Genomic DNA, 26,675 nt, shown 5'->3' on the forward strand with positions numbered 1-26,675 from the left:
CTCTCCCAAAAAGTTACAATCGTGACGAGAAAGAAGTGCTGACATTCCAATAGCCGGAAAAGAAAGTTTGAACGCCGTGAAACGACAAGAATAATGAAAAGATGGTACGCTATCTTGAAATATTTTCTTCCTTTTACCTTTTTCCCTTAAATTAGGGGGGGAAAAAAAAAACTGCACTACTACCAATAATGAATTTCAAATTACAAAAAAAAAAAGAAAAAAAAATTAAAAAACAAATATATTGAGAACCTATTGAAACTATACACAAGAATGAAGACAGAGCAACACAAGGAATGTTTTTGATTCTGTGAATGATTACCTACACTCCCACACAAAAGGGGAACTATAACTAAAATGGAAGAATCATTCTGAATAACGGGATTGATAAACACCCATTGCTGCTTCCACAATGCTTTGCTAATCTGCTAACCTGTTAAAGTTCATCTATCCCACATGGCCTGAAAAATGGCCGGTCTGTGCTTCAACCAATGTACCAAATCCCTCTCTAGTGGAGAATTATGCAAAACAGCACCTAGCATTGGACTGCCAAATATTTTAGGCGAATTCTTGAAGGACCATATCCGGTCCTTGGGCCATGGTCTCTGGGGCTGCTTTTCTTGGTGAAACAACAGAAATGGACCAGTTAAGAAACTAGTTTGTCTCAAGGACACGAGCTGCTGGATAATCAAAATATACATGAAGTAAGGCAATAACAACTACAAAATGACCCCACTGGTGCAATTTGATCCTCCAATCTTAAGGGTGCCTCAAACTACTTGATTCATCTTTTGGCCCATTGTACAAAATGAACCCTAAACCAACTCCATCCATCCAGATGCCATCACGACCATCCTGGGTTGGCTTTGCCATGGTTGCATAATGCCACAACCAACTTAAAGCTCTCCTTGTTTTAAATTAATAAAAATATTCAACAACCATCCACCATAACTAGCGGAATTTTTTTTTTTTTCTCACATTCATTTATGCCTTTGGCACATTTAAATTCATTAGTAATTTGCAATACAATCAGGTCGTCAGTTTAGTATTCCTGTAGAGTTCTCGAGCAATTCAACTATAAATTCTCTAATAAAGAGTTTAGAAACATTTATTACATAAAATATTTTAGGAGCTCCATTATAGAGTTAGTCAAGAGGTTAACGCTAATATGTTTTATTACAATTTATGGAACAAATTTGACTGCCCGGGGTATAATTAGACCGGTTAATACCAGTTACAGTATTTATATTACAAGGAAGCCAATCATAAGCAACACTAAAGTGGAATTTTAAAAGAAAAATTACCAACATGATAAAGCTCGGTGTTAGGGATCTACTACTAAAGAAGATGTTAGGGATCTACTACTACAGAATATCACAAATTGATTAAGTCAACTTGTATTCCAGAAACATAAACAAATAATGACAAAGCAAACAAAAATAAAGCTTATCATCCTTGCCAACATGAATTTTACAGTCCTTGGGCCATAAACACGATGTCGAGATGGCTTCTGGACCTTGGCATAGAAGGAACCAATGTCAGGTAACGACAGACAACCCCTAATCGCTCTGGCTAGGCTAGAATCTGGCTCAGCAGCACTAGTCTGGTTATGCCAATAAATCAGCTGCCCTAAACAATAATTTTCACCGTAATTCTTGTGATACTCCTGGAAACCTGACCCCAATTTATCAGTGTACTTGGGGCCCAGGTCTAGAGGACTAATGGAAACAGGTGGGGAAGTTACAGCCGTGTATTCCTGCAGGCAAAAGTAAAATCTGATTTAAGCCAAGAAGGGCCAAACAATTACAACTTTAAGTTACTCGAATTTCCAAACCAAAAAAGAAGAAGAAGAAAAAAAGTATTATGATAAGGCCCACCTTTACTCTAAAGAAGCACTTTGTATGAGCATATATGTGAATCAGATCAGCAGCAGCATCATGCCTACACTTATATGTACATGGAAGATTTCGTACTTCATCCCTCAGCCTGAAACAAGAATGAACAAGGTCCATGAGATTTGCTTGTTCCACCAAGTAAATATACTCACATGAATTAAGAGTGCACGAAACTCACCATATTAAAGATCTCCGAAGCTCCTTCTGGATGTCATCAGAACCAGATGGATCATGAGCACGAATCTCGGACTTAAGGTCATTTAGCATGCTATCATCCATATGAGGTGCCATGCACTGAATAAGTTCGTCTACAAGTGATCCCTCCGCTTTCCAGAGAAAGGACACTGCTGCTTCAGGACTCAACCTCTCCAGAGGTGGCGGAGCTTTCTTTGGGTCACCAAAAACACATCTCATGACATACCTCACCTGTAAAAGGCATTCAAAATGTAAAAAATATAAAATCACAACTGCTTTTCATCTCTTATACTGAAAACCTCTAATCCAAGCACCGAGACGTCGACCAGCCTACTATGTGGGTGTTTGGGAAGTGGGTTTTTTTGTAGGTTTTTTTAGTTGTAGGATATTATTGGAGAAAAAAAATTGTGTGATTGGGAAGATTGTTTTGGTTTTTTGGGGGTTGGATGTGATGTCCGTGAGAGAAAAAGTGAAATGATTATGGGGTTTGATGTGATATTTTGTTTGGATTTGTTTTTTTTGGTTTTGTAACCAATTTGTCTTTTAGTGAAAAAAAACAAAAATCCTCCTTCGCAAACAGCGCTCACATCTCATGGAGACATGAATGAAAATTTGTCTCAAGATCACTCGGTCCCAACTAATAATAAACAGAAGTAAAATGCATAATTAATTTTCAACTAATTCACCGTCTGGACTGGAAGGACCCAACTCCTTGTGTTGAAATTATGGTTCATTTACACAGGCACCATCTTTGATAGTTCATATATCATTCATTCAGATATGATGTTTTTAAGTAGTCACATTTAGTGTCTGAAACTCAATAACAAACATGCTCCCATTCTTATGAAACATAAATGTATTTAAGAACAACATACCTTGTCAAGAGTAAGAGCCAAATTCTGAAGCCTTTGGTTGTAGACTCCCTCTGCCTGTCTCATACAAAAACAAAAGGGATAAATATCAACAATAGTTAACAGCAAGAATACCTCTCAATATATTACTCTAATCCTAAGTTCACATGGAAAACAAAGACGAAGGGAGAACTTAGTGTGTATGTGTGTTGTTGGAAGGGAGGGGGTGCTGTCAGTAATATTCACCTGGACCTCAGCATCACTTTTTTCAACCTCAATGGAGATATCTGCAAAGTATTTCCTCTTTTCTTCCAAATTATGCCTCAAAATCTCCTCAGGAAGCTTAGTTCGTTCAAAATTGATAAATCTCACCTTCACATAAGATGAATGTTTCAGATGAACAGAACCTTTTAAAAGCCTAAACCCATAAATGCAAGCTAGATATAGCATAGATATATACCAGACGAGCTGAGTAAGCAATCAGCCAACCCGGCAATCCCCCAAGTAAACAACTTCCCAAACCAGCCCTACCCGAGTCAATATAATCTTCTTCAGATACAAAATTTAATTCACAAGCCCCTAGCAACAAGTGATGTCGATCCAGTATTCCATGCCAATCCTTCAGAACCTAGTGAATATTAGAATAAAGTTAAATGAAAATATAACTGACTTAATTTCGATAAGAAAGGAATAACCACATTTACCACCACATGAAAATACTAAAAGTAAATAAACATGGATGGTTTGCTGTAGAAACTGCTCCCACTCTGAGCTTACTTTGAGGAAAGATAGGATTGTGCAACACCACAGGTTCTGAAGCTTGCCGTGTTATTTCGGAAAGGGGAAAGGAATTCATTATAGATTAAGAGTTGAGTAAGGGGGGCAGAGCTTGAAGCTCATCAGCCGCAGGAACAAGGAGCGAATCCTCCAAAAATGGAATGAGCTTACAACAGCCAGAATGCTAATGAAGCAAGCCCCTTGTACAAGGCCGGTTGAACCCCAAACTCCACGGGACCAACTAAAACTTTCTTTTCCTTTCCTTTTGCTTTTGTTTTGTCCAGTTGACAAAACTTGATGTGATATTCAGATTTGGAAATTACAGTTAAGAAAAACATATTCAAGCCTGTACCTTCTGAAAGGCTCCTTCACCCGTCAGATTCAAGTAGCTCCCACGGCAAACTTGGCTCCCACATAAACAAACTGATGCTTCATATTCTTCTTTACTCTGCAGCATAATAAGCAGACATACATTGCCAGCAATATTATAACAGTTTCTATTAACAATCACATAAATTATCACCCAGAATAGAAATAGAAATAAAAGCTTAACAAGCTCAAAACACACACCTCCGTAACAGAATTATAATCAAATGTGATCTCTACACCATATTCAATTGGGCGTACTGCATAGATTCCAATCTGGTACTGACCATCAACAGCAGTAACTCTGCTTTCACAGAAAGGAGGAATGAGTATGCAACATTCAGACAACCACAACTAGTCAATCATGAAGGGAAAATTTTATCAACTGATATAGAGCAAACTTGTTAAAAAAATAAAAAAATAAAAAAAAGAAGAAGAAGAAGAAGCAAACAAACAAACAAACAAACATAAATCCATCAAACAGACTCTAGGGGTGACGGTGGGGATGGAGATGAGGATGGGAAAAGTGGGAGGAAGAAGTCAAGGAGAGCCCCAACAATGAGATTCGAATAATTGCAGGATTTTTTTTTTTTTTTTTTTTGCAAGTTCTCGAAACAATTATACAATACAACTAAATGGTTTTCGGGGTCACTTTTTGTTACTTCTAATTACTTCTTTGATAAGATGTTTGTCACTCAAACCAAGATAGAGCAATTAACCAAAAAGGGCAACAAGCTTCTGTCTACAATAGCACAAAATATGAAAGCAAAATTTGACAAGTATTGGAGGAATGGGGAGAAAATCAATCTACTTGTTTATGTTGTTATGGTTCTTGATCCCCTAAAGAAATTTAAATGTTTGAAATTTTGTTTCTTACAATTAGTTGAAAAAGTGGTGAGTGAGATGGCAGGCGGATGATTCAATAAGTGTCCAAATGTCTAATTTGAGTGAAGCTTCTGGGACGAAGGTGGATGATGATTGTGATAATCTACGTCTTCTAATTGCTTCTCAATTTAGATTTTTTTTTGGAGGAGAAATATACTAGCATGTGTAAGTCTGAAGAAGATAAATACTTGGCCAACTTGTGTGAAGCTTCTAATGAAGAGAATTTTGATATATTGGGATCATGGAAGGTCAATTCTTCGAAGTAAAGAGTGTGGTCCCAAGTAGCACATGATGACTTGACAATACCCATCTATACAGTTGTTTCTCAGCCTTTTGTTTGGGAAGAAAAATACTTGATCCATTCCGTAATTCATATCTCCCATGATGCTAGAGATTCTGATTTGTGCACAGAATTGACTTCATTGCTTCTAAGTTGGCCTTTAGTACAGGACGCATAGTTGATCCATTTGATTTATGTACACAATTGGCTTCAAACAACATATCCCATTTCTCTTCGAAAGGCAATGGATGATGTTGAGTAATTTATATAATACAAATTTTGGATTATTTCTATAAGTATGTTATGTACTATTCAATGAAAACTCTCTACTAAATATGTATATAAATATATAAAATTATATATATCATATAATCATATTAAATGAAATGAATCTTACTATTCCCGATTAACTATTTTAGCAATAAGATTCACAATTCCATTCGTGATTTGACAATAATAGCTATAATTCATAGCTTCAAACAATCACAAAAATCAACAAAATTCCAAGATGCAAAAATGAAAAATTCAAGAGATTCAATTTGCTAACCAATTTTTAGTTTTTATCTCTCCTAGGGGTTACCTGTATAAATTTTCCGAATACCAACAAAAGCATACACCCACTAAGAATCACGGACACGGAAATTTTCAAAAAATGCAGAACACGGGCATGTGCGCACAAAATATAAAATTTTATATATTTGTTATATGTCATATATATATGAAAATATCATTCCAAGAAAATAAACAAATATAATATAACACTAATTTCTATAAATTGACATTGTTTTTCTTTTTATCATCATATTCTAAGTTATTTTGTTTAAACTTATAATTAGTTTCATGTGTCTAATCAATGAACACGTGTGTTTAAATAATGGAAACGTGTGTCCTCCAAGTGTCCCAAGAGTGTATGGGACTAAATTTTTTTAAAAAAAAACTAAGACACATTTGGATGAGTGTCAGACACGCCAAGAAGTGTCCCACACGAACACGCCACATTTTTAGAAGTGTCCGTGCTTCTTAGCCACCCACAACACGAACTCAAAGATGATGTTTTAATGCTATTCAACACACAAATGGTCCAATGGGAGCAAGAATTTCCAAGAACATTTTGTTTCCAAGCAAAAGAGTCGTTTTCAAGTAGTGTACAACCGATTACATATTAGGGGAGGCAAACAGGCAGGTTTAGGCCGGTCAAAATAGGTTATGCATTTAAAACAACTCAGCCCAAATCCGCCCATATAATAAACGGGCTTAAACGGGTTGCTTTGGACTGAACAAATGAACATGAACAACACATTTACTTCATTAATTTTTATTTCAAAAATTACAACAAATTTATTCAGTGAATTTTAAATAATAAAAAAAATTGAAAAAAAAAACAACTAATTTTGATTTTTTTAAAAAGATTTTCATATAAATAATAATAATAATATAAAAATAATTAATCTTTGCAAACTTCTTGCTATTTTTACTTTTTGAGAATATTACAGCAAAAAGGAACAATGAAAAAATGGAAACACAGGCTCTAGATTAAATCAACAAGAACATAGAGGATGTTATTCTCCGAGCTAATAGATTGGGTGCTCTACATTGCTTAAGGTTGCTCTCCCTCTACTTCTTTCTCGATCATCTGCTTCATTATAGGATTTACTGGGTTTGTCTTCAGGTTCTCAAGCTATTCTCAGACTATGTGGTGCTGCTGCTGCTGCTGCTGCTGCTGCTGGTGGAGGTAGAGTAGCGGTGGCAGCAGCAATGGTGGTGTTGATGGTGGTGCTGGTGCTGGTGGAGTGGCAGCGACAGTGGTGGTGGAGTTGTAATGGAGATGATAGTGTTGGTGTGGTGGAGGAAGTGGTATCCGTTTAAATGGTTTAAACGGATACCACGTCCAACCCATTTAAGCCCAATTTTAATTGGGTTTGTAAAATGCAACCCATTTATGAATTTGGACACGTTTAGACCGGCTTTTAATGGGTGTAATAGGAGACAAAACTTCAAGTTCATTTTAAGCAACAATATATACATGCTCACTATTGATAAGTTGAATAGTTACTTCTAAAATTATGTATTTTTCCTCTTTGGAGATACACTTTCTAATAATGTGTGCAACAAAAAACACCATCAAAAATTCGTGGATAAGCAATCATACAGCCATGCATTTCACAGAGAGGGGACATGAATACAAGTATATATCACTTACTTTGCTTCACAATTAGGGCGACATGAATGACAAATTCGACTTGCGTAGTTTGCTTTGTGCATCGCATCAACAACAACTAAATCATACCCATCAGCATCACCCTGGCAAATAAGAGCACACGATCAAATGAACAAGTTCAAACAATCAAGAAGAAACACAAGGTCGTAACAACTCAAGCACAAAATTTGTTCAAGTAAAGCATAAAGTGCACCTTTGGCCGCTCAAGATAAATGTTGTAGAACTCTGGCGCTGGATCTTTAGAACTTTTTTGCAAAGAACGAATCCCATCTTGCTTCTCAAACCATTTCCAACCAGGATAAACCTATAACCATAAAAAGGAAAATAAATATATAAAAAAAAAAAAAAAAGAAGAGAAAAACACCTTAACAAAAGTTTCAGCATCATAAAACTTTTAAAGGAACTCTAGTACAAAGCAACCAGCTCCAGTTAGAAGATATGTGAATGCATTTCAATTCATATTTGTTCTACAAAAATAATAATAAAAGAATGAAAATGGCTCCATCAAAGTTATACAAATCTCTTCTCTAGGGTAATAGGATAAAGCATAAGAAAATACATGGAAAATATTCTGAAAAAACTAGTTTTGAAACTAAGAAAATGTATCATATTCCCAAAACTACATGTGGACTGCACTCCCAGTGCCATTTATCTTTGTTTTGGGCCTTGGTGTCATCTCCTTTCAAAAGGATACCTTTGTGTTTTATTTCTAGAGATTGGAGAGCCATTTGTTATTTGTTATTTGTAATTTGCTCTCCACATTTCTTTTTGGTGGATTCATTGTCCTCCCTTTTTCTTGTGTTTCTTGTCTTACTCTGTTCAATAATATTTCTCCATAGCATATCCAAAAAAAAAAAAACTGCACTCTGACTGCTCACCATGTCAAAGAATGAGGTACCATGGTGAATGCCACCTTGAACTAACTTGATTTGAGTCGCAGGATATCATCTGTCGGTTCACAAGACAAACCTAGCATGCTAAATTGTTCAAGCGAAAGTTAAGCGTCGTGTGCTTCTTAATTCTTAATCTTCAGGAAAAACAACTTATTTTATTCTTACCTCCCAAAGTCTTCATATTTTCCTGACTGAGCAATCCTACCATCTTTCATTACCTATCAGCAAAGAAAAGAGATTAGAAAAAGAAAAAACAAAAGAGAAGCAGGCCACAATTGTTGCGAAAACTTAGTAACTTACCAGGACAAGATCTGCAGCGTCTAAGAATTCCAACTGATGTGTTATAAAAAGAACTGTCTTCTCAGACAAGAGATGCAGTAGACAAGTCTGCAAATTAAGTTTCAAGTTCTTAATAAATTGATCTAAATGTATAAGCAAAAAATATAAAATCACACATAATTTAAAAACAATTATTATGAAGAGGTGTTGCTTGCCTTTGAATAAGTGTGCCCCGGTATGTGCATCAACAGTACAAGATCATCAAGGAAATAAACATCTGAATCACCATAGATTGCCCTTGCTAATTGTATCCTCACAAACACCCCCGCCCCCCCCCCAACCCAACCCCCCGCCCCACCCCCCCAACCCAACCCCCCCCCCCGCCCCACCCCTCCCCTCACGTCACTCCCGTCACACCCGTCACACACGTCACTCCCGTCACACACGTCACTCCCGTCACACCCGTCACACACGTCACTCCCATCACACACGTCACACACGTCACTCCCGTCACACCCGTCACACACGTCACTCCCGTCACACACGTCACTCCCGTCACACCTGTCACTCACGTCACTCCCGTCACACCCGTCACACCCCTCACGTCACACCCGTCACTCCCCTCCCCGCCCCTCACTCCCCTCTCGTCACTCCCGTCACTCCCGTCACTCCCCCCACTCCCCTCACGTCACTCACCTCCCCTCACGTCACTCCCGTCACTCCCCTCCCCTCACGTCACTCACATCACTCACGTCACTCCCGTCACTACCCTCCCGTCACTCCCCTCACGTCACTCCCATCACTCCCCTCACTCACGTCACTCCCCTCACTCCCCTCACTCACGTCACTCCCCTCACGTCACACTCGTCACTCCCCTCCCCTTCCCTCACTCCCCTCCCCTCACGTCACTCTCGTCACTCACGTCACTCCCCTCCCCTCCCCTCCCCTCACGTCACTCACGTCACTCCCCTCACTCCCCTCCCCTCCCGTCACTCCCCTCACGTCACTCCCGTCACTCCCCTCACTCACGTCACTCCCGTCACTCCCCTCCCTCACGTCACTCCCCTTACTCACTCCCCTCTCCTCCCGTCACTCCCCTCACTCACGTCACTCCCATCACTCCCCTCCCTCACGTCACTCCCGTCACTCACTCCCCTCCCCTCCCCTCCCGTCACTCCCCTCACATCATCACTCCCATCACTCCCCTCCCTCACGTCACTCCCGTCACTCACTCCCCTCCCCTCCCGTCACTCCCCTCACATCACTCCCATCACTCCCCTCACTCACGTCACTCCCCTCCCGTCACTCACGTCACTCACGTCACTCCCCACCCCTCCCGTCACTCACGTCACTCCCCTCCCCTCACTCCACTCCCCTCGCTAAGTGGTAGTGGTGGTGGTGGTGGTGGTGGTGGAATAGGGGGAGGTGTTGGTGGTGGTGGTGGTATAGGTGGTGGCAGGGGTATTGGTGGTGGAATAGTGGGAGGTGTTGATGGTGTTGGAGGAGGTGTTGGTGGTGGTGGTGGTGGTGGTGTTGGAGGAGGCGTTGGTAGTGGTATAGGTGGTGGTGGTGGTGTTGGAGGAGGTATTGGTGGTGGCGGTGGTGGTATTGGTGGGGGCATAGGTGGTAGTGGTGGTGTTGGAGGAGGCCGTTGGTGGTGGTATAGGTACTGGCGGGGGTATCAGTGGTGGTGTAGGTAGTGGTGGTGCTATTGGAGGAGGAGGTGGTGGTGGTGGTGGTGGTGGTGTTGGAGGAGGTATTGGCGGTGGCGTTATGAAAGCTCCCTCCCCCTCCCTCTGTTATGAAAGCTCCCTCCCTCTCCCCTCTGTTATCAAAGCTCCCTCCCCCTCCCTCTGTTATCGAAGCTCCCTCCCCCTCCCCTTTCAATTGCTGCCTTCCCTCCCCTCCCCTCCCCTATATATGCGGGAAGCTGAGATGGAGATGAAACTCAGAAAAAAAAAAATAAAAAATAAAATAAAATTCAAAATTCCCTCCCTATGGCTCAACCATACCAGACAGCGGGAAGCTCAGATGGAAGGAAGCCTCATACGTCGGGGACTTCACCGTGATTGGCGGCAGCAACGTCGCGACTGGATTCTTTTCCTTAGTCAGTTCACCCCCTTCCCGCTGTTCCTGCTGTGCCGTAAAACGGCACAGTTTCACCATTTTTTTTTTTTTCTCTCATGTTGTCACTGTGTTTTTTTAAACTCTAAAATATTAAAAAATAAATAAATAATTTAAGAATTAAACCTAAACTCTAAACCAAAAAGTCTAAAATAAAAATAAAAAAAAAAATTTAAAAATTAAACCCTAAATCCTAAACCCTAAAATAAAAAAATAAAAAATTTATATCAAACCATATATATATTCATATACTTTATATTTCTAAACCATATATATATATATATATATATATTTTTGACCTGTCATATATCAAACATGAGCTCAAAATGAAACAACACGAATTTGTTCAGTGCAACTTATTATAAATTAAAAATTAATAATCAAAAATAAAAATTAAAGTATTCATTTCTTAGTTTAAATTATTTTTACATAATAAATTATAAGCAAAAGTTTAATCAAATAATTTGTCAAAAAATTTTAGAATAAAAAAAAGTATAATCAATTAAGATAAACCGCATTAAACCGTCCCGATTACATGTAATAATAAACAAATGGAGTTCTAAAACCGATCATTGAATGAGAAGTTTATAAATAGATTTTTTCACAAAATCACATGGAAGGAGATTGGGCTAAATATATGGCCCAATTATAGATCAGCCTGTTGAACCTGAGCTTCCGACCCATACTATAAGCTTGTTTTGGTAGCAAAAATATCAATAATCACCAGCAAATCATTCTATACATGTAGGAGTTAAATTTAGGCAGATCTAATCCGAGCAACTCAAACACAGATGGAATGTTTTTAAAATTTCAATAACATATTTTCAAATTTTGTGTATAATTGGAGAAAAATTTTAAAGTCCGTATTAAATTTGAGATGAACTTTGGCAAATGCACACAATTTCATACAATTTGAAGCTCAAAATAATTGGCCATCCTAAGTCTGAGTACAAAAAATAAATAAATAAATAAAAAGAAAAAAAAAAGGTGCAAAAATTTGTATTTTTCACAATTTTACATAAATACTAAATCTAAGAGCATCTCTAATGGTAAATGTTATTATAGCATCTCCAAAGACATACTATAATAGCAAATTGTCAAATTATAGCAATAGTGCTCCAATGATACAAAGCCATTTTGACAAATCCCAACTGAAGCCGAGGTTGGACAACTGTCTTGGCTGGTCGATCAACCGAAAGACCAGGTGGTCGACCGGTGGATGAAATTTTGCTGAGTTATGCAAAAACAGAGAGCTTGTCAACCGCGGTTGGTTTGCTGGGAAGGATGAAAAAGGAAGGGAAGAAAGAAAAAAAAAAGGGAAGGAAACAGTTCGTTTTGGATGAATTGACACATTTGGCATTTGCCAAATTTAACAGCTCCAATGGCAAATTATTGAAGAATCACTTTTGCACCAAAATTGTTATATTAAGCAGCTCTAATAACAAACTATTGAAGGCTCTATTTAAAGCAATAAAATTTAGGAACATTAATTTGGCTTTAAAAAATGACTTTTCCCAAATCAATTGTATTACAAAATCAATGAGATTAGCATATTGATCCAAAGTAAAAATAACAAAAGAATAAAAAAATGTTTTTGATCCATTGATTTTTTTTACATGAAATTTGAAATTAGCCTTACAATTTTGGTTTTATTAATAATTTTGGGTTGTCAATTTTTACTGTCTCATTTTTTGATATATTAAGCGAATGCATAATTTTAAAAGTGAAAAAATTGTTATAGAAAATTCATAAAGAATCTCTCACTCAAATAATATAAGGGTAATATTTTTACAATTAACAATCATCTTGGTATATTATTTACTTTGAACTGGTTGAAACCCCTTTTTTTGTGTCTGACTTTTACATAGTGAAACTTGATTGAGCTTTATGGGTAGTCTCTGCCACGGTTCTCAAGGCAGACCCCAATGGTTGTTACCGCTAGAAGACCTCCTCTTGAATTCCATTACTAGCTTTGAGAAAGCAGAAGAATTGTTTTTGAGCAACTCAGTTGGCGAATCATACTCAACAACCTTGCCTACATTAATCAAGATCCTAATGTAAGCAATTTGATATTTTCTGTGTTAGTACTACCAAGTTTAAAGCCTGTTTGGAAAGAACTTAAATAAGTAGCTTTTTTTGCTAAGAAAGCCAAAAGCAAATAAGCTTGTTTGGGATGGCTTCTCCATTAATAATAACAAAAAAAACTATTTTTTAAATGCATAGTTGTAAAAAGACAATTTTTACTCTCAATACTTTTAGAAATTTCACCATGTCCCTACAAGGACTCCACAGTATTGTAAGGGTAATATAATAATTTCTCACTAAAAAACAAGTTTGAAAAGATTTTAAAAAGTAACTTTTAAGCAAACACATCAACTTTTTTTAGGCTTTGCTTTGGAAGAACTAAATAAGTAGGTTTTTCTATTACCAAAAAAAAAGAAAAAGAAAAAGCTTGGGATGGGTTTTCATAAAAAAGCAATTTGTTTTTAGCAATTTTGTGAAAAGATGATTTTACCTTCAATACTTTCAGAAATCCCACCGTGTCTCTAAAAAGGGCTCCACAACACAATAGGGAAAAGTATTCAAAAGCCCAAAGAAAGAAAAAAATGAAAAAAAAAAATAATAGAAAAGTAATTGCCAAACCCCATCTAAGTATTTAATAGAGTATATAACCTTGGCAAAGCATGATAGTGAAAATGATTCCAGTAGCCGATCTTACCTGATTATGATACAAGTCTTAGTTTGGCTTTAGTATTACCAAATTTATCTTGAAATGTCAATCATGTTTCATTATAGCTAGTTTTTCTTTGCACAGTTGAAAATATGTTTTCATAAATTTATAAGTCTTACCTTCATCAAGAACCAGAACAAGGTCATTGTCGATGATGGTTGGTTTTTCTTTGCACAGTTGAAAATATGTTTTCATAAATTATTTTTACATAATAAATTATAAGCAAAAGTTTAATCAAATAATTTGTCAAAAATTTTTAGAATAAAAAAAAGTATAATCAATTAAGATAAACCGCATTAAACCGTCCCGATTACATGTAATAATAAACAAATGGAGTTCTAAAACCGATCATTGAATAAGAAGTTTATAAATACATTTTTCACAAAATCACATGGAAGGAGATTGGGCTAAAAATATGGCCCAATTATAGATCAGCCTGTTGAACCTGAGCTTCCGACCCATACTATAAGCTTGTTTTGGTAGCAAAAATATCAATAATCACCAGCAAATCATTCTATACATGTAGGAGTTAAATTTAGGCAGATCTAATCCGAGCAACTCAAACACAGATGAAATGTTTTTAAAATTTAAATAACATATTTTCAAATTTTGTGTATAATTGGAGAAAAATTTAAAAGTCCCTATTAAATTTGAGATGAACTTTTGCAAATGCACACAATTTCATACAATTTGAAGCTCAAAATAATTGGCCATCCTAAGTCTGAGTACAAAAAATAAATAAATAAATAAAAAGAAAAAAAAAGGTGCAAAAATTTGTATTTTTCACAATTTTACATAAATACTAAATCTAAGAGCATCTCTAATGGTAAATGTTATTATAACATCTCCAAAGACATACTATAATAGCAAATTGTCAAATTATAGCAATAGTGCTCCAATGATACAAAGCCATTTTGACAAATCCCAACTGAAGCCGAGGTTGGACAACTGTCTTGGCTGGTCGATCAACTGAAAGACCAGGTGGTCGACCGGTGGATGAAATTTTGCTGAGTTATGCAAAAACAGAGAGCTTGTCAACCGCGGTTGGTTTGCTGGGAAGGATGAAAAAGGAAGGGAAGAAAGAAAAAAAAAAGGAAGGAAACAGTTTGTTTTAGATGAATTGACACATTTGGGTTGTGTGTTCAGATTTCAGAAATTTAAAGTTTGGGCTGCGTGTTTAACTTTCAATTAAATGTGGGCTGCGTGTTCACCATTAAATTTGGGCTGTGTGTTCAGATTTCAGAAATTTAAAGTTTGGGCTGCGTGTTCAACCTTCAATCAAATGTGGGTTGCGTGTTCACAATCAAATTTGGGCTGTGTGTTCAGATTTCAGAAATTTAAAGTTTGGGCTGCGTGTTCAACCTTCAATCAAATGTGGGCTGCGTGTTCACAATCAAATTTGGGCTGTGTGTTCAGATTTCAGAAATTTAAAGCTTGGGCTGTGTGTTCAACCTTTAATTAAATGTGGGCTGCGTGTTCACAATCAAATTTGGGCTGTGTGTTCAGATTTCAGAAATTTAAAGTTTGGGCTGCGTATTCAACCTTCAATCAAATATGGGCTGCTTGTTCACAATCAAATTTGGGCTGTGTGTTCAGATTTCAGAAATTTAAAGTTTGGGCTGCGTGTTCAACCTTCAATCAAATGTGGGCTGCGTGTTCACAATCAAATTTGGGCTGTGTGTTCAGATTTCAGAAATTTAAAGTTTGGGCTGCGTGTTCAACTTTCAATTAAATGTGGGCTGCGTGTTCACCATTAAATTTGGGTTGTGTGTTCAGATTTCAGAAAGTTAAAGTTTGGGCTGCGTGTTCAACCTTCAATCAAATGTGAGCTGCGTGTTCACAATCAAATTTGGGCTGTGTATTCAGATTTCAGAAATTTAAAGTTTGGGCTGCGTGTTTAACCTTCAACAAATGTGGGCTGTGTGTTCACAATCAAATTTGGGCTGTGTGTTCAGATTTCAGAAATTTAAAGCTTGGGCTGCGTGTTCAACCTTCAATTAAATGTGGGCTGCGTGTTCACAATCAAATTTGGGCTATGTGTTCAGATTTCAGAAATTTAAAGCTTGGGCTGCGTGTTCAACTTTCAACAAATGTGGGCTGCGTGTTCACAATTAAATTTGGGCTGTGTGTTCAGATTTTAGTGATTCAAGTGATTGAGCTGTGTGTTCAAGATGGAGTATTGTGTTATAGACTAAGCATGCAGAACAAGTTGTGTGCTAAAATGGGCAGAAGCATGGCATGCGAATGTGTTCAGAACGAGCAATAAGCATACATAGCATGAAATGCATGGAAAATGCAGAATTAAGGCAGGAAATGTAAAAAGTGAAGTACGTACCTCTCGTGCCTGATGAGAGAGATGGGGCTCCGACTCCCGCAGTAGCAGGTCCACAGGAGCTCAAGGATCGAAGTCGGTAAAGTGGTCGAAAATCGCCTGAAGAAGGACGTGTGCCGGAGGGTCATACCTCTCGGGAATGAATGGCCGAATCCTCGGCGGTAGAGACATGATATCTGGATCACCTCCGGCATCTGGAGAACCTCCGCCATGGGGAAATTGACCCGCCATCTCAGGGAATCTGCAAAAAAGAGCAAAAATGAGCGAAATGAGCCAAAATTAGAAAAAGTCAACAAAAGTCAACTCTCGAGAAAATCTTCCAAATATTGAGACAAACTTACCTCAAGTGGTGAAAATGAGAAAAGAAGATCCAAAATCAAAATTTAATCGGTTCAAAGTGAAGAGAACTGAAAGTTTTCGCGAAACAACTTGACGTGGGGCATTGGAAAACGCGTATAAAGCGCAGATCTGAGGGAGAAAATGGTCTAGGAAGGAGGAGGAGGTGATTTTGGATCTGAAGATGTGAGCAAAAAGAGCTTTGGCCGAGTATACTTAAAGATCCAAGTGTGAAAGTACCAAATTGCCCCGAATTTGGGCTAGGTGGTTGGTCGGCCACCTTTTCTAGTAGGCCAACCACCCCCTGCACTCAAACCTGGTCGGTGGCCTCCCCTGGACTCCAAACCTGGTCGGTGGTGTTCCCAAGGTGGTCTCCAAGGTCTCTGCAAATTTTGGTAGTCATCGGAGTCCCCGGCACCCGAGAAAGTACAAGAAAAGTGCACTTTTCGTCGCGAAATCCCTCCGCGGGAACTCCAACTCCAACTTTCGATGCGTGTTTCATCGTCACTCGTCAAGAGCAAAATGTATCCTTTTTGATCACGTTGTGACCCTTCCAGGAGGTAAACCGGAGGTCGCGATTGAATTGCACTCGTCGAAACTTGCATTTCATTGCTCATTGTTTCGCGTCAAACACGCATTCGAATTTGCACTTATCCTGCATTGTTATGCATGTCACTTGCATTCTCATGCATACCACCTGCATTGTTGTGCACGTTTCATTGGTATTGTTATACCCTCACACTTAGCTTGCATTGTTATGCGCGTGTCTCTCGCATTGCGATGCACTTTCCCATCGACACCCTGTTTGTCTGCATTCGATGTAGTGTTGAACATGTGTAGCTAATGATATTGTACTTGTTAAGTTTCTCTCTTTTACAGGCACGATATTGTATGTACGGTTCATTTGAAGCTGGTGCAACCAGACGAATCGCGCAAGTATTGTATCTTCTCCGTGTGAGATGTGGCGAGAATTGAATAATTCCTCGCATTCTTAAACTGCATGAAATGTAGTTGTTGCTTTGCATTCTTGCTTAAAACTGTTGCGTGTGCGCTTCATTACAACTTGCTGCTTTGCATGATCATGAGTTACGTCAGGCTTTGTACATATCATTTTGCATTTTGCCCCTGCCTGCGGGCATGCCTGCGGGCACATCTTTGTTATCTTGTATGTTTGTCTGAGTCTTCGGCCTTGTCAAAAATGGGTCGTCTCTGGGCTTTGACATTCACTCCCGTCACGAATGACTTCCGAGTTCTGTCAAAGAGGGGCAACTGTAGACACCCAATTTTTGACCAACCTTTAGACTCAGACGTCACCAGTTGAGCGCTCGATGATGTTGCATATTGTGCTCGTCTTGAGGTTTCAGAGTCTCGGTTGCGAGCCTTGCCTCCGGACTTCGAGGCTCTTTTTGTGCCTTGCCTCGATTTGCGAACCGAGTCCTATTTTCTCTATTTTCTCTTCCCAAAGAGATGGAGAGGTCTCGTAGACCATCTTTCAGTGGCCGTAGGCTACGTTTCGTGGTCGTAGGCCATTTTTCCCATTTGGAGGCCAATTTCCGGTTTTCGGGGCCGTCGGCCGTGTGCCTCGGTTCGGGACCACTTAACTATCTCCGATTGCTCCGGTTTTTGGCACACACCTTATTTCCTCCCTTTAAAGGGACACTGTGGACCGGGAGACCACCTTCGTGGTCATATGCCACTTTCGGTGCCTAACCGCCTGTTTTTGGGGCCCCGAACCGCGCGTTTTGGCCCCCGAACCTTCGTTTTGCATCCGTTTTGGTCCATTTTTGGTAGGAACCCTTTCTTTATTGTTAGGAAGGTGGTAGGATGGTGGGAGGCCACCTTTTCTCCTAAAAAACCAATTTTCCTCATTTTCTCTCTCCAAAGCTGGTTTTTCTGATCGAAAGCTGGTTTTTCCGACCGAAAGCTGGTTTTTCCCACTTTTGAGCCACAATTTCTGGCCTCCCACCACACCATTGTGATCTACTCATCTGGGAGGCCACCAATATGGTAAGCCGACCAGTTTTCTCTTCTTACCCCCTCTAAAAGCTAGCTTTTCTCTCTCTTGGGTCACATTTTCTGGTTTTTCTCTACATAGCTATGTTGCACTCATCTGGGAGGCCACCTTTCTGGGGTGGCCGGCCAGAAAATTTTGTTGACCCTTTTGACCCCTGGTCGGCCGACCAGGGGGGGTGGCCGGCCGGCCACTTGAACTGGCCGGCCTGCTTCTTACTTTTTGCTTTTTCTGAGTGTAGTCCAGCTGTGCCAGCTGGAGGCCATTTGGTGTATCCACGTGTATGGAGGATACTTGGGGACCTTTTTGGATATTTTGGAGCCTCTCCTCTATAAAGGGTTGAACAAAATTTACTAAGGCATATAACCTCCCTCCTTCATTGTCACTATTCCAAGCTCCAAAACCCTAATTTTCTTGGTCCATTTGCACTACAACCCTTAGCACCACACCTCCATCATCCATTCCAGCACCTTGGAAGTCATTTGCAGAGGTTGAATGCTCACCAACTTTGTCCAAAAGTTGCTGGAGGTCGGCTCTTCAAGGGTAAGTGTCTATTTTCCTTAAACTTGTATTTTTTTGCTTCATTACTTAGCTTTACTTACAAGTATTTCTGGGCTTTTTCATAAACTAGAAAGTGTAATATTTTGAGCTCCTCTTCAACTTTGTTTAAGGGAACTTTGGTGTTTGAGGTCATCTACTTCCCCTTACCCTCTATCTCTCTTTTAGGATTATTTTTGCATCATACTTTGGCCTTACTTGTGAACATTTTTGAGATTTGTTATAATCTGGAAAAAGCCTTGTTTTGACCTCCTCTTTAAGTTTGATTAAGGTCACTTTTCTGTTTGGAGTCATCTCCTTCATTGCATGCTTCATTCTTTCATATTTAGGGCTATGCATTAGAGCATTTGCATTGGACTTGTTTTGGCCTCTTAGCCACTAAAATCCAGAGGATTTTCAGTGGCTTTGATAAGGTTTTGAGCTTTGAAATCATAGAGGGGTGACCCTCTCACCCCTCATTTTCTTTACTAGCATCATTGGCTTTCCAAAGGGGCTCTATTTTGCATGCATTAAAGTCACTTTTTGGGCCCAATTTTGTGGGTTTTAAGGTTTGCCTTAGGTCTGTCTGGGGCCCTTTTGATCATATTTTATGTCTATAGTGCATGTGTAGAACAATTCCATTCAAGGCCTTTTGAGGGGGCCTTTCATCGTATGCTTCCTTAACTGATTTCAGGGCCAATTTTGTGAGTTTTAGGGCTGTCATAACTCATTTCCAGAGTTGGTTTGGTCATGCTAAGTGTCTATCTTATATGTGCTTAACAACCCCTTGAATGGCCTTCCAAAGAAGCCCCTCATTTTTGCATGCATTGGCTACATTTCAGTGATTATTTGGGCATATTTTGGCATGTTTTATTCACTGTTTTTGGCTGGTTTGATAAGTTCTCATTTGCTTCATATACATGCCATGTAAACCATGTTTGCTAGCCAATGTTGCATGCTATTTTAGTCCATCATGTTAGCATCTTTTGGCCATGCTCTAAACTAGAAATGTGCATGTTTTGGGACTACCTTGGCTCTGTCTTTTGACTTCATGATCAAATAATGCTTGCTTTGTATACTTGTGGTTCAATACATGTGCTAGTTTTGAGTTTCGAGGCTTATTCCATGCATTGGGTGCCATATTTCCATGTTTCGGGACCATTTAGCATCATGTTTCAGCGCTGGAAATTACATGTTTGTATGCCATCTTTCATCCCTTTCCATGCTTTGGTAGAGTGGTATTTTATGCCTTAGGTTCGGTTCTCGATATGCGTGCACGTGTGCACGCATTTCGGTTGTCTCTTTTCCATCTCATGGCCACTGATGTGAGTGTGGCTGAGGTCCACTCATGTTGATGTAAGTCCATTATGCATTGTGTATGCCTTTTCAATTCATAGCATTGCGTATGCTAGGTTGCGTGTTAGAGCTTTGTGTATGCCATGTTACATCGAGCGTTGTGTATGCCATTTCATAGCATTGCGTATGCTAGGTTGTATGTTAGTCGCATTGTGTATGCCATCTCATTCGCATTGTGTTTGGGATAGGAGTTAGCCCAAGCACGGGAAACAAGGAACATTTCGTACTCCGAGTGACGGAACGTGTCTCAATTCCCTGTCGCCGACAGTCCGGATTACCCATGATAGAGTTTAGGTCTTGTTGTGTTTTCATGTGCATTCATCTCATATTGAGTCGTGCAATTTGGCTCCTCGGCCATCATGCATCGATATGCGTGATTGGTGGCACGAGGATCGAGGACTACACTCCCTGAAGAGTAGTCATGCATACATATGTGAAATACTTTGCCATGCCCCTTTGTTGCTCTCTGTTGCAGCAAATCAGAAATCAGCGGCCTTCTGGAGCATTGCGCAATATTCCCAAAACAATTGCAAACAGAGGCAAACCGGTGCATCGCAATGGATTTCTGTGCAAGGCAACTCGAGCATGCATCATTCATCATTTGGAACAGAGCTGAGGCGGTCCATGGATTTGCGTACTAATTTACCTGCTTTCCTAGATTAATTTGTTAATTAATTAGGATTTTGTATTTATTCAGACTGTACTATTTATTCGGATTGTATTATTCATTCGGACTGTATTATTCTTTCGGACCCTCTGAGCGAGGGCAATGTTGTAATAAGTGTGCGTGAGTGTGATGTATGTCTTCCAACCCCACGTTTTTCTCCTTTTTATTTACCAGCTTATGATGGTTAGATTAGGGCATGTTTCAATTAGCATACAGTATGATAGCATGTTTGTATTCATTCATCTATCTTGCATGCACCGAGCTCGGCGCATCATACTAACTGCATTTGTATTTCAATTCCAAGTTGAATACTTGTTAGTTGTAGCATTTCATATGCCATCTTTAGAATAGCCGAGCCTATCTTAGTTGCATTTTGCATGTGTTGCATTAGGCATTTCTGTATAGTTAGGATCATGCATGGATTTCTAACATAGCTTCTGTTTTGGCTTGGAGTACTCGGTAAGTTTTATGCTTTAGCATCCTTGCATGCGTGTGAGTGACTGCCATGATAGCATGCTTACCATGAGGCTATTTGCTTATATGATATACCTGCCTGAATGCCTGTAGGTGAAGGTTAGGTTATTTGGATTGGAACAATTCATCAATTGTGAGTTTTAAGCCCAATAGATAGTGGCAAATCACCTTGTTTTCTAAGCCCACCTGAGGGTGGCAAATCCACATTTTAGCCTACTTGCGAGTAGCAAACCGCTTTAAAAAACAAACATGAAATGTTTTGTTCCAATTCAGGCGACCCAGTCTATACTTGTATGCTGTGCGCATCACATAGTAAATCTAGGCTAATAACCGGAATAAGAACGCATAATGTTTTCAAAACTAAATATCATGGTTAGTAGAGGCCGATCTTTGATCGGGCGAGCGGGGGTGCTCACGAAGTGACCTTCTCCAATCGTACCCAAGTTCTCGAGCCGAGGCAACTTTGGTGATAACGGACACGTGGCCTTAGGCAACGAGTCAGGGTTTCTTAAATTTTCCAAAATAAAATATTGAGGTGGCGACTCTGTATCTGGCAAAACAGTCCATGTTTGGCACTTCTTTCAAAAAATCTGTTTCCAAAAACGATTTGCCGGATTTGGACTCTTTGATGATTTTATCGGTCTTGCATTGCACTCTGCGAGATTAGATACAGGACCGTGACATTGAGTCCTGAACTGTAGTGAGCCCAATGAACAAAACGGGGGGAATTTCCTCCCGGGACGTTCGGGGACGTCTACAGATGCTAAAGCATAAACACTTACCAAGTACTCCAAGCCAAAACAGAAGCTATGTTAGAAATCCATGCATGATCCTAACTATACAGAAATGCCTAATGTAACACATGCAAAAATGCAACTACAATAGGCTCAGCTATTCTAAACATGGCATATGATGATGCTACAGCTAACACGTATTCAATTTGGAATTGAAATACAAATGCAGTTAGTATGATGCGCCGAGCCCGGTGCATGCAATACAGATGAATGAATGCAAACATGCGAGCATAAGTATGCTAATTGAAACATGCCCTAATCTAACCATCATAAGCTGGTAAATAAAAGGGAGAAAGACGAGGGGTTAGAAGACATACATCACACACACGCACACTTATTACAACATTGCCCTCACTCGGAGGGTCCGAATAAATAATATATAGTCCGATAGTAATACAGTCCGAATGAATAACGAATTACAATTAATTATTACACAACCACTAACTAATTAACAAATTAGCTAAGTAAGCAAATAAATTAAATGAATGTGACTGCCTCGGCTCTGTTTTGGATGATAATGGATGCATGCATGCTCGATGCGCTTTGTCGGTAAATTCCATCGCGATGCCTCGTCTCGCCTTTGTTTGCAGCTGATTTCAGAAACTTACACAAAGCTCCAGAAGGCTGAAACTCCACCTTGGGAAAGCCACCGACCAGGTATTGGCTTGGAAAACCCTTGCCGACCACCCCTTATGGTGGAAACCAAAAAAGGTGGTCGGCCTACCAGGAAACCTGGTCGGCCGACCACTTTCTGGTTTTTCTGCAACAAAGGCAAGAAAGAGAGAAAGCAAGGTATTTTCAACATATGTGTGCGCGACCACTCCTCCCCGTCCTTGCACAAGCTCTAGGGAGTGTGGCCCTCGGTCCTCGGGCCATCAACCACGCATCTCAATGCATGATGGCCGAGGAGTCGAATTGCACGTTTTAATGTGACATAAATGCACAAATACACACTTAAGGCCTAAACTCCATCATGGGAAATCCGGAATGTTGGCGACCGAAAATCGAGGCACGTTTCGTCACTTGGAGTACGAAACGTCCCTCGTTTCCCGTGCTTGGACTAAACCCTACTCCAAGCACAATGCAACAAGCAATGCATGGCACATGCAAATGCGACTAGCATGCAATCCTAAGTGTGATGCAACCAAGTGATGAAAGCATGCAAGGGATAAAATGCAAACATGCACCTAGCATATGCAATGCTAACACTACATGGCATGCGCAATGCTTGTGAACTAAGGCATACTCAATGCGACTATCAACCTAGCATACATAATGCGAGGAATGACATATCATGGCATGAACAATGCTCCTAACAACCTAACATACGCAATGCAAAGGCTAAACATGCAACAACATGAACTACATGGCATGCTCGATGCAAGATGGACTTATACCAATGTGAGTGAACCTCAGCCACACTCACATCAGTGGCCATTAGGATGGAAATGAGACAACCGAAACACATGCAAACTTGCACGGATACAAAGGACCGACCCTAAGGCATAACATACCACTCTACCAAAGCATGGTAAGGGATGCAATATGGCATAGAATAGCATAAATTACAGCTCTGAAACAGCATGTAATATGGTCCCGAAACATGCAAATATGTCACACAATGTAAGCTAAGGGGCCCGGGTACCGAAACTAGTGAAGTGCGTTACACTAGAGGTACCCAAAGCAATGCACCAAAGGCAAAACCAACCCTAAACAGACCCTAGGCAGGTCTGAAACAGTGGGGAAATGGCTTAAAATGGTGGCTCAACATGCAAGAAAATGGAGCTCATTCAATGGTCCAAAAACAAGGCATTCATGCACAACTCTCAAGCACACTTAAGGAGTACAAAACATGGAAATATGGCACTGATACAAGCTCTGAAATATGATGTATAATGAGCCTAAAACATGAACACACCTTAGCACATGCATGCAATGGACCTCAAATCTCAAAGTTAAGCATGGGTATTGAACTACAGGCATGCAAAACAAACATCATTCAATCATGAGACCCAAAAACAGAGCTAGGGAAGTCCAAAATAAGCACAATATCAGTTTATGACATGGCTAAAAAGTGCTAAAATCAAGGGCCCACAAAGCATGCAAAGAAAGCTAGTAAACCATGAGTTGTTCTACAACTATATGAAGCATATGAAAGCTCATTAAACCAGCCAAAAAACAGATGTATGCCATGCCAAAATATGCCCAAATAACCACTGAAACTCAGTCAATGCATGCAAAAATGACGAGCTCCTTTGGAAGGCTATGCAAGGGGTTACTCTACACCTATATGATGGACACATAAAAGGTCAAAACCACCTCTGGAAATGAGTTATGACAACCTTAAAACTCACCAAATAGGCCCTGGAATTGGTCTAGGAAGCATGCAATGAAAGGTCTCTTTGAAAGGCCTTGAATAGGATTGCTCTACACATGCATCATAGACATAAAATATGGCAAAATGGGCTCCGGAAAGAGCTAATGCAGACCATAAAACTCACAAAATAAGTCCTGGAATGTGACTTCACAACATGCAAAATGGAGCTCCTTTGGAAGGCCAACAAAGCTAGTAAAGAGAATGAGGGATGAGAGGGTCACCCCTCTATGATTTTGGAGCTCAAAGACACATCAAAGCCACTAAAAATCCACTGGATTTCAGTGGTTAAGATGCCAAAACAAGGCCAATGCAAATGCTCAAATGCATGGCTCAAAGCATGAGGAAATGAAACATGCAAGGAAAAAGATGACTCCAAACAGAAAAGTGACCTTAATAAAACTTAAAGAAGAGGTCAAAACAAGACTTTCTTCAGTTTAGGTCGAAGTCCAAAAATACTCACAAATAGGGCTAAGATTTGAAGCAAAATAAGCCTTAAAAGAGAGATGGAGCAAACAAGGAGGTAGATGGCCTCAAATAAAAAAGTGTCCTTAAACAAAGTTTAAGAGGGGCTCAAAATAAGACACTTTTCAGTTCATGCCAAAGCTCAAAAATGCTTGCAAATGGAGCTAAAGTATAGAGCAAAATAGTGCAAAAAAGGGGTAAATATAGACTTACCCTTATAGCACAGCAATGCAGCAACTTCTGGACCAAGAAAGTGAACCTTCAACCTCTGAAAATCAGTCCCAACATGCTTGAATGGATGGTGGAGGTGGTAGGCTATGAGGTGTAGTGTAAATGGCCAGGAATAAGGGTCTATGGAGTTTGGAATGTAGAGATATGGAGAGGTGTATGCAAATGCTCCAGCCAAATGTTTTTCTAACCCTTGCAAATGGAGAGGAGGGTTCGTTTTTATAGAGGAAGAGAGCCAAGGCTTCTTGGAGAAGCCTCAAGAAAGGGTCAAAGCTTCTCAAAGAAGCTTAAGCAAAAGGGTCAAGCTTCTTGGAGAAGTTAGAGCAAAAGGTTCAAGCTTCTTGGAGAAGCTAGAGCAAAAGGTTCAAGCTTCCTCAAGAAACTAAAACAAAGGTTCAAGCTTCCTCAAGAAGCTAAAACCGAGGGTTCAGCCAGCAAAAAAAAAAAAAAAAAGGCTAATCAGCCAACAAAGATGACCGACCGACCATCAATGGTGCCGACCGATCGACCGACCACAACCGACCGACCGACCACAACCGACCGACCGACCATCAAATGGTGCCGACCGATCGTCAACGGTGCGACCGACCATCAACGGTGCCAACCGACCGTTCATCAATGGTGCCGATCGACCATCCATCAATGGTGCCGACCGACCGACCGACCGACCGACCGTCCATCAATGGTGCCAACCGACCGACCATCAATGGTGCTGACCGACCGTCCATCAATGGTGCCGACCGACCGACTGTCCATGGCCGGTGGCAAGAAACTAGGGCCGGTGGCCTTAAGCCATGGCCGGTGGGTTTAGGGAATGGCAGACAAGCCACTCTCTACCCTCCAAAGCAAAAATCAACAAGTGTTTGGTCCAACCAAGCACAAAACAAACAAGTTAAGAGATCCTGAGGCAGGGCGCTCGGCCGAGGCCTCCGGGAACTCAAAACGAATGAACATGGATGATCATCGAGTGTTCAAACGATGACGTCCAAGTCTTGAGGACAGTCAAAAATGGGGTGTCTACAGAGTGCATCCCACATCGCTCTGTGAGAGTACCACATTCCACCTCATAAGCTGAAAATGAAAAAGCAAAAACCTTCAGCACTTTTCTATTTGGGTTGCTTCCAGAATATCAGCTCAAGTTCCTGAAATATGAATATAATTCATCAAAACTCTAAAAATACCCTTACCACTTTTTCTCTCTAAAAGAAGCTTTGGACCATATCACCAATGTTTTTTCATGTTATCTGTATTTTCCTAAATTAGATAATAGTTTTCAAAAACAATATAACTTCTTGAAGTCTTGTGCACAACCTAGAAAAGCAATATGAATGCTAGGTGTCCAGAGCACGACCTTTAGATCATGCTACAATCTAGTTGCTCTATGATTTCTATGCAGTATTAGGATCAAGTGATTCTAGGAAAAATTAGAATGTAACGAGTCAAATGCAAGATTTAATTAAATTGTGATTGACATGCCTAACTTTCTCAAGGCATACAAGTCAACCAAAAGAATTTGTGCATTCATTATGTTAGTCATATAAGGTGCATCATTTTTCATGTTTTTGACTAGTAACGTGTGCTTCAAGTCAAGGATCATCTTTGATTATATG

At 39.9% G+C, this 26,675-nt stretch overlaps 1 protein-coding gene, 1 long non-coding RNA gene and 1 pseudogene across 3 annotated transcripts in view; 1 reads left to right on the top strand and 2 right to left on the bottom strand.

Annotated features, from left to right (window-relative positions):
• Positions 1-1,328: 1,328 nt before the first annotated feature.
• Positions 1,329-8,192, bottom strand: LOC145792004 (histone-lysine N-methyltransferase ATXR3-like). Its single transcript, XM_082872479.1, has 11 exons — positions 8,088-8,192; positions 7,658-7,768; positions 7,447-7,547; positions 4,286-4,385; positions 4,068-4,163; positions 3,399-3,566; positions 3,185-3,310; positions 2,963-3,016; positions 2,071-2,318; positions 1,875-1,983; positions 1,329-1,753 (listed from the first exon to the last, which is right to left on the bottom strand). Exons 1-11 carry the CDS (start codon positions 8,190-8,192, stop codon positions 1,388-1,390), a joined length of 1,584 nt encoding a protein of 527 aa, XP_082728605.1. The 3' UTR covers positions 1,329-1,387.
• Positions 8,193-8,347: 155 nt separating this feature from the next.
• LOC145790327 (uncharacterized) lies at positions 8,348-8,895 on the bottom strand. Its single transcript, XR_014329011.1, has 3 exons — positions 8,658-8,895; positions 8,523-8,575; positions 8,348-8,441 (listed from the first exon to the last, which is right to left on the bottom strand). It is a non-coding gene; the product is annotated as an uncharacterized LOC145790327 (long non-coding RNA).
• Positions 8,896-10,127: 1,232 nt separating this feature from the next.
• Positions 10,128-26,675, top strand: part of LOC114309487 (uncharacterized) — a 34,866-nt pseudogene continuing 18,318 nt past the window's right edge. The window contains exons 1-2 of the transcript XR_014331227.1: positions 10,128-10,190; positions 10,260-10,392. The product of XR_014331227.1 is annotated as an uncharacterized LOC114309487 (transcript). The remainder of the gene's footprint in view (positions 10,191-10,259; positions 10,393-26,675) is intronic.

This window comes from Camellia sinensis, chromosome 5 (assembly GCF_055761805.1).
Source record: "Camellia sinensis isolate YWXY chromosome 5, ASM5576180v1, whole genome shotgun sequence".
Lineage (NCBI taxonomy): Eukaryota > Viridiplantae > Streptophyta > Magnoliopsida > Ericales > Theaceae > Camellia > Camellia sinensis.

What these genes read in the sequence shown, in the direction of transcription:
- LOC145792004 (XM_082872479.1), bottom strand. Translation starts at nt 8,192, where the DNA reads ATGGCTCTCCAATCTCTAGAAATAAAACACAAAGGTATCCTTTTGAAA. An exon ending in TTTATCTTGAGCGGCCAAAG is followed by an intron (nt 7,548 to 7,657) that starts GTGCACTTTATG and finishes CTTATTTGCCAG; the next exon opens with GGTGATGCTGATGGGTATGA. An exon ending in ATTATAATTCTGTTACGGAG is followed by an intron (nt 4,164 to 4,285) that starts GTGTGTGTTTTG and finishes ATTATGCTGCAG; the next exon opens with AGTAAAGAAGAATATGAAGC.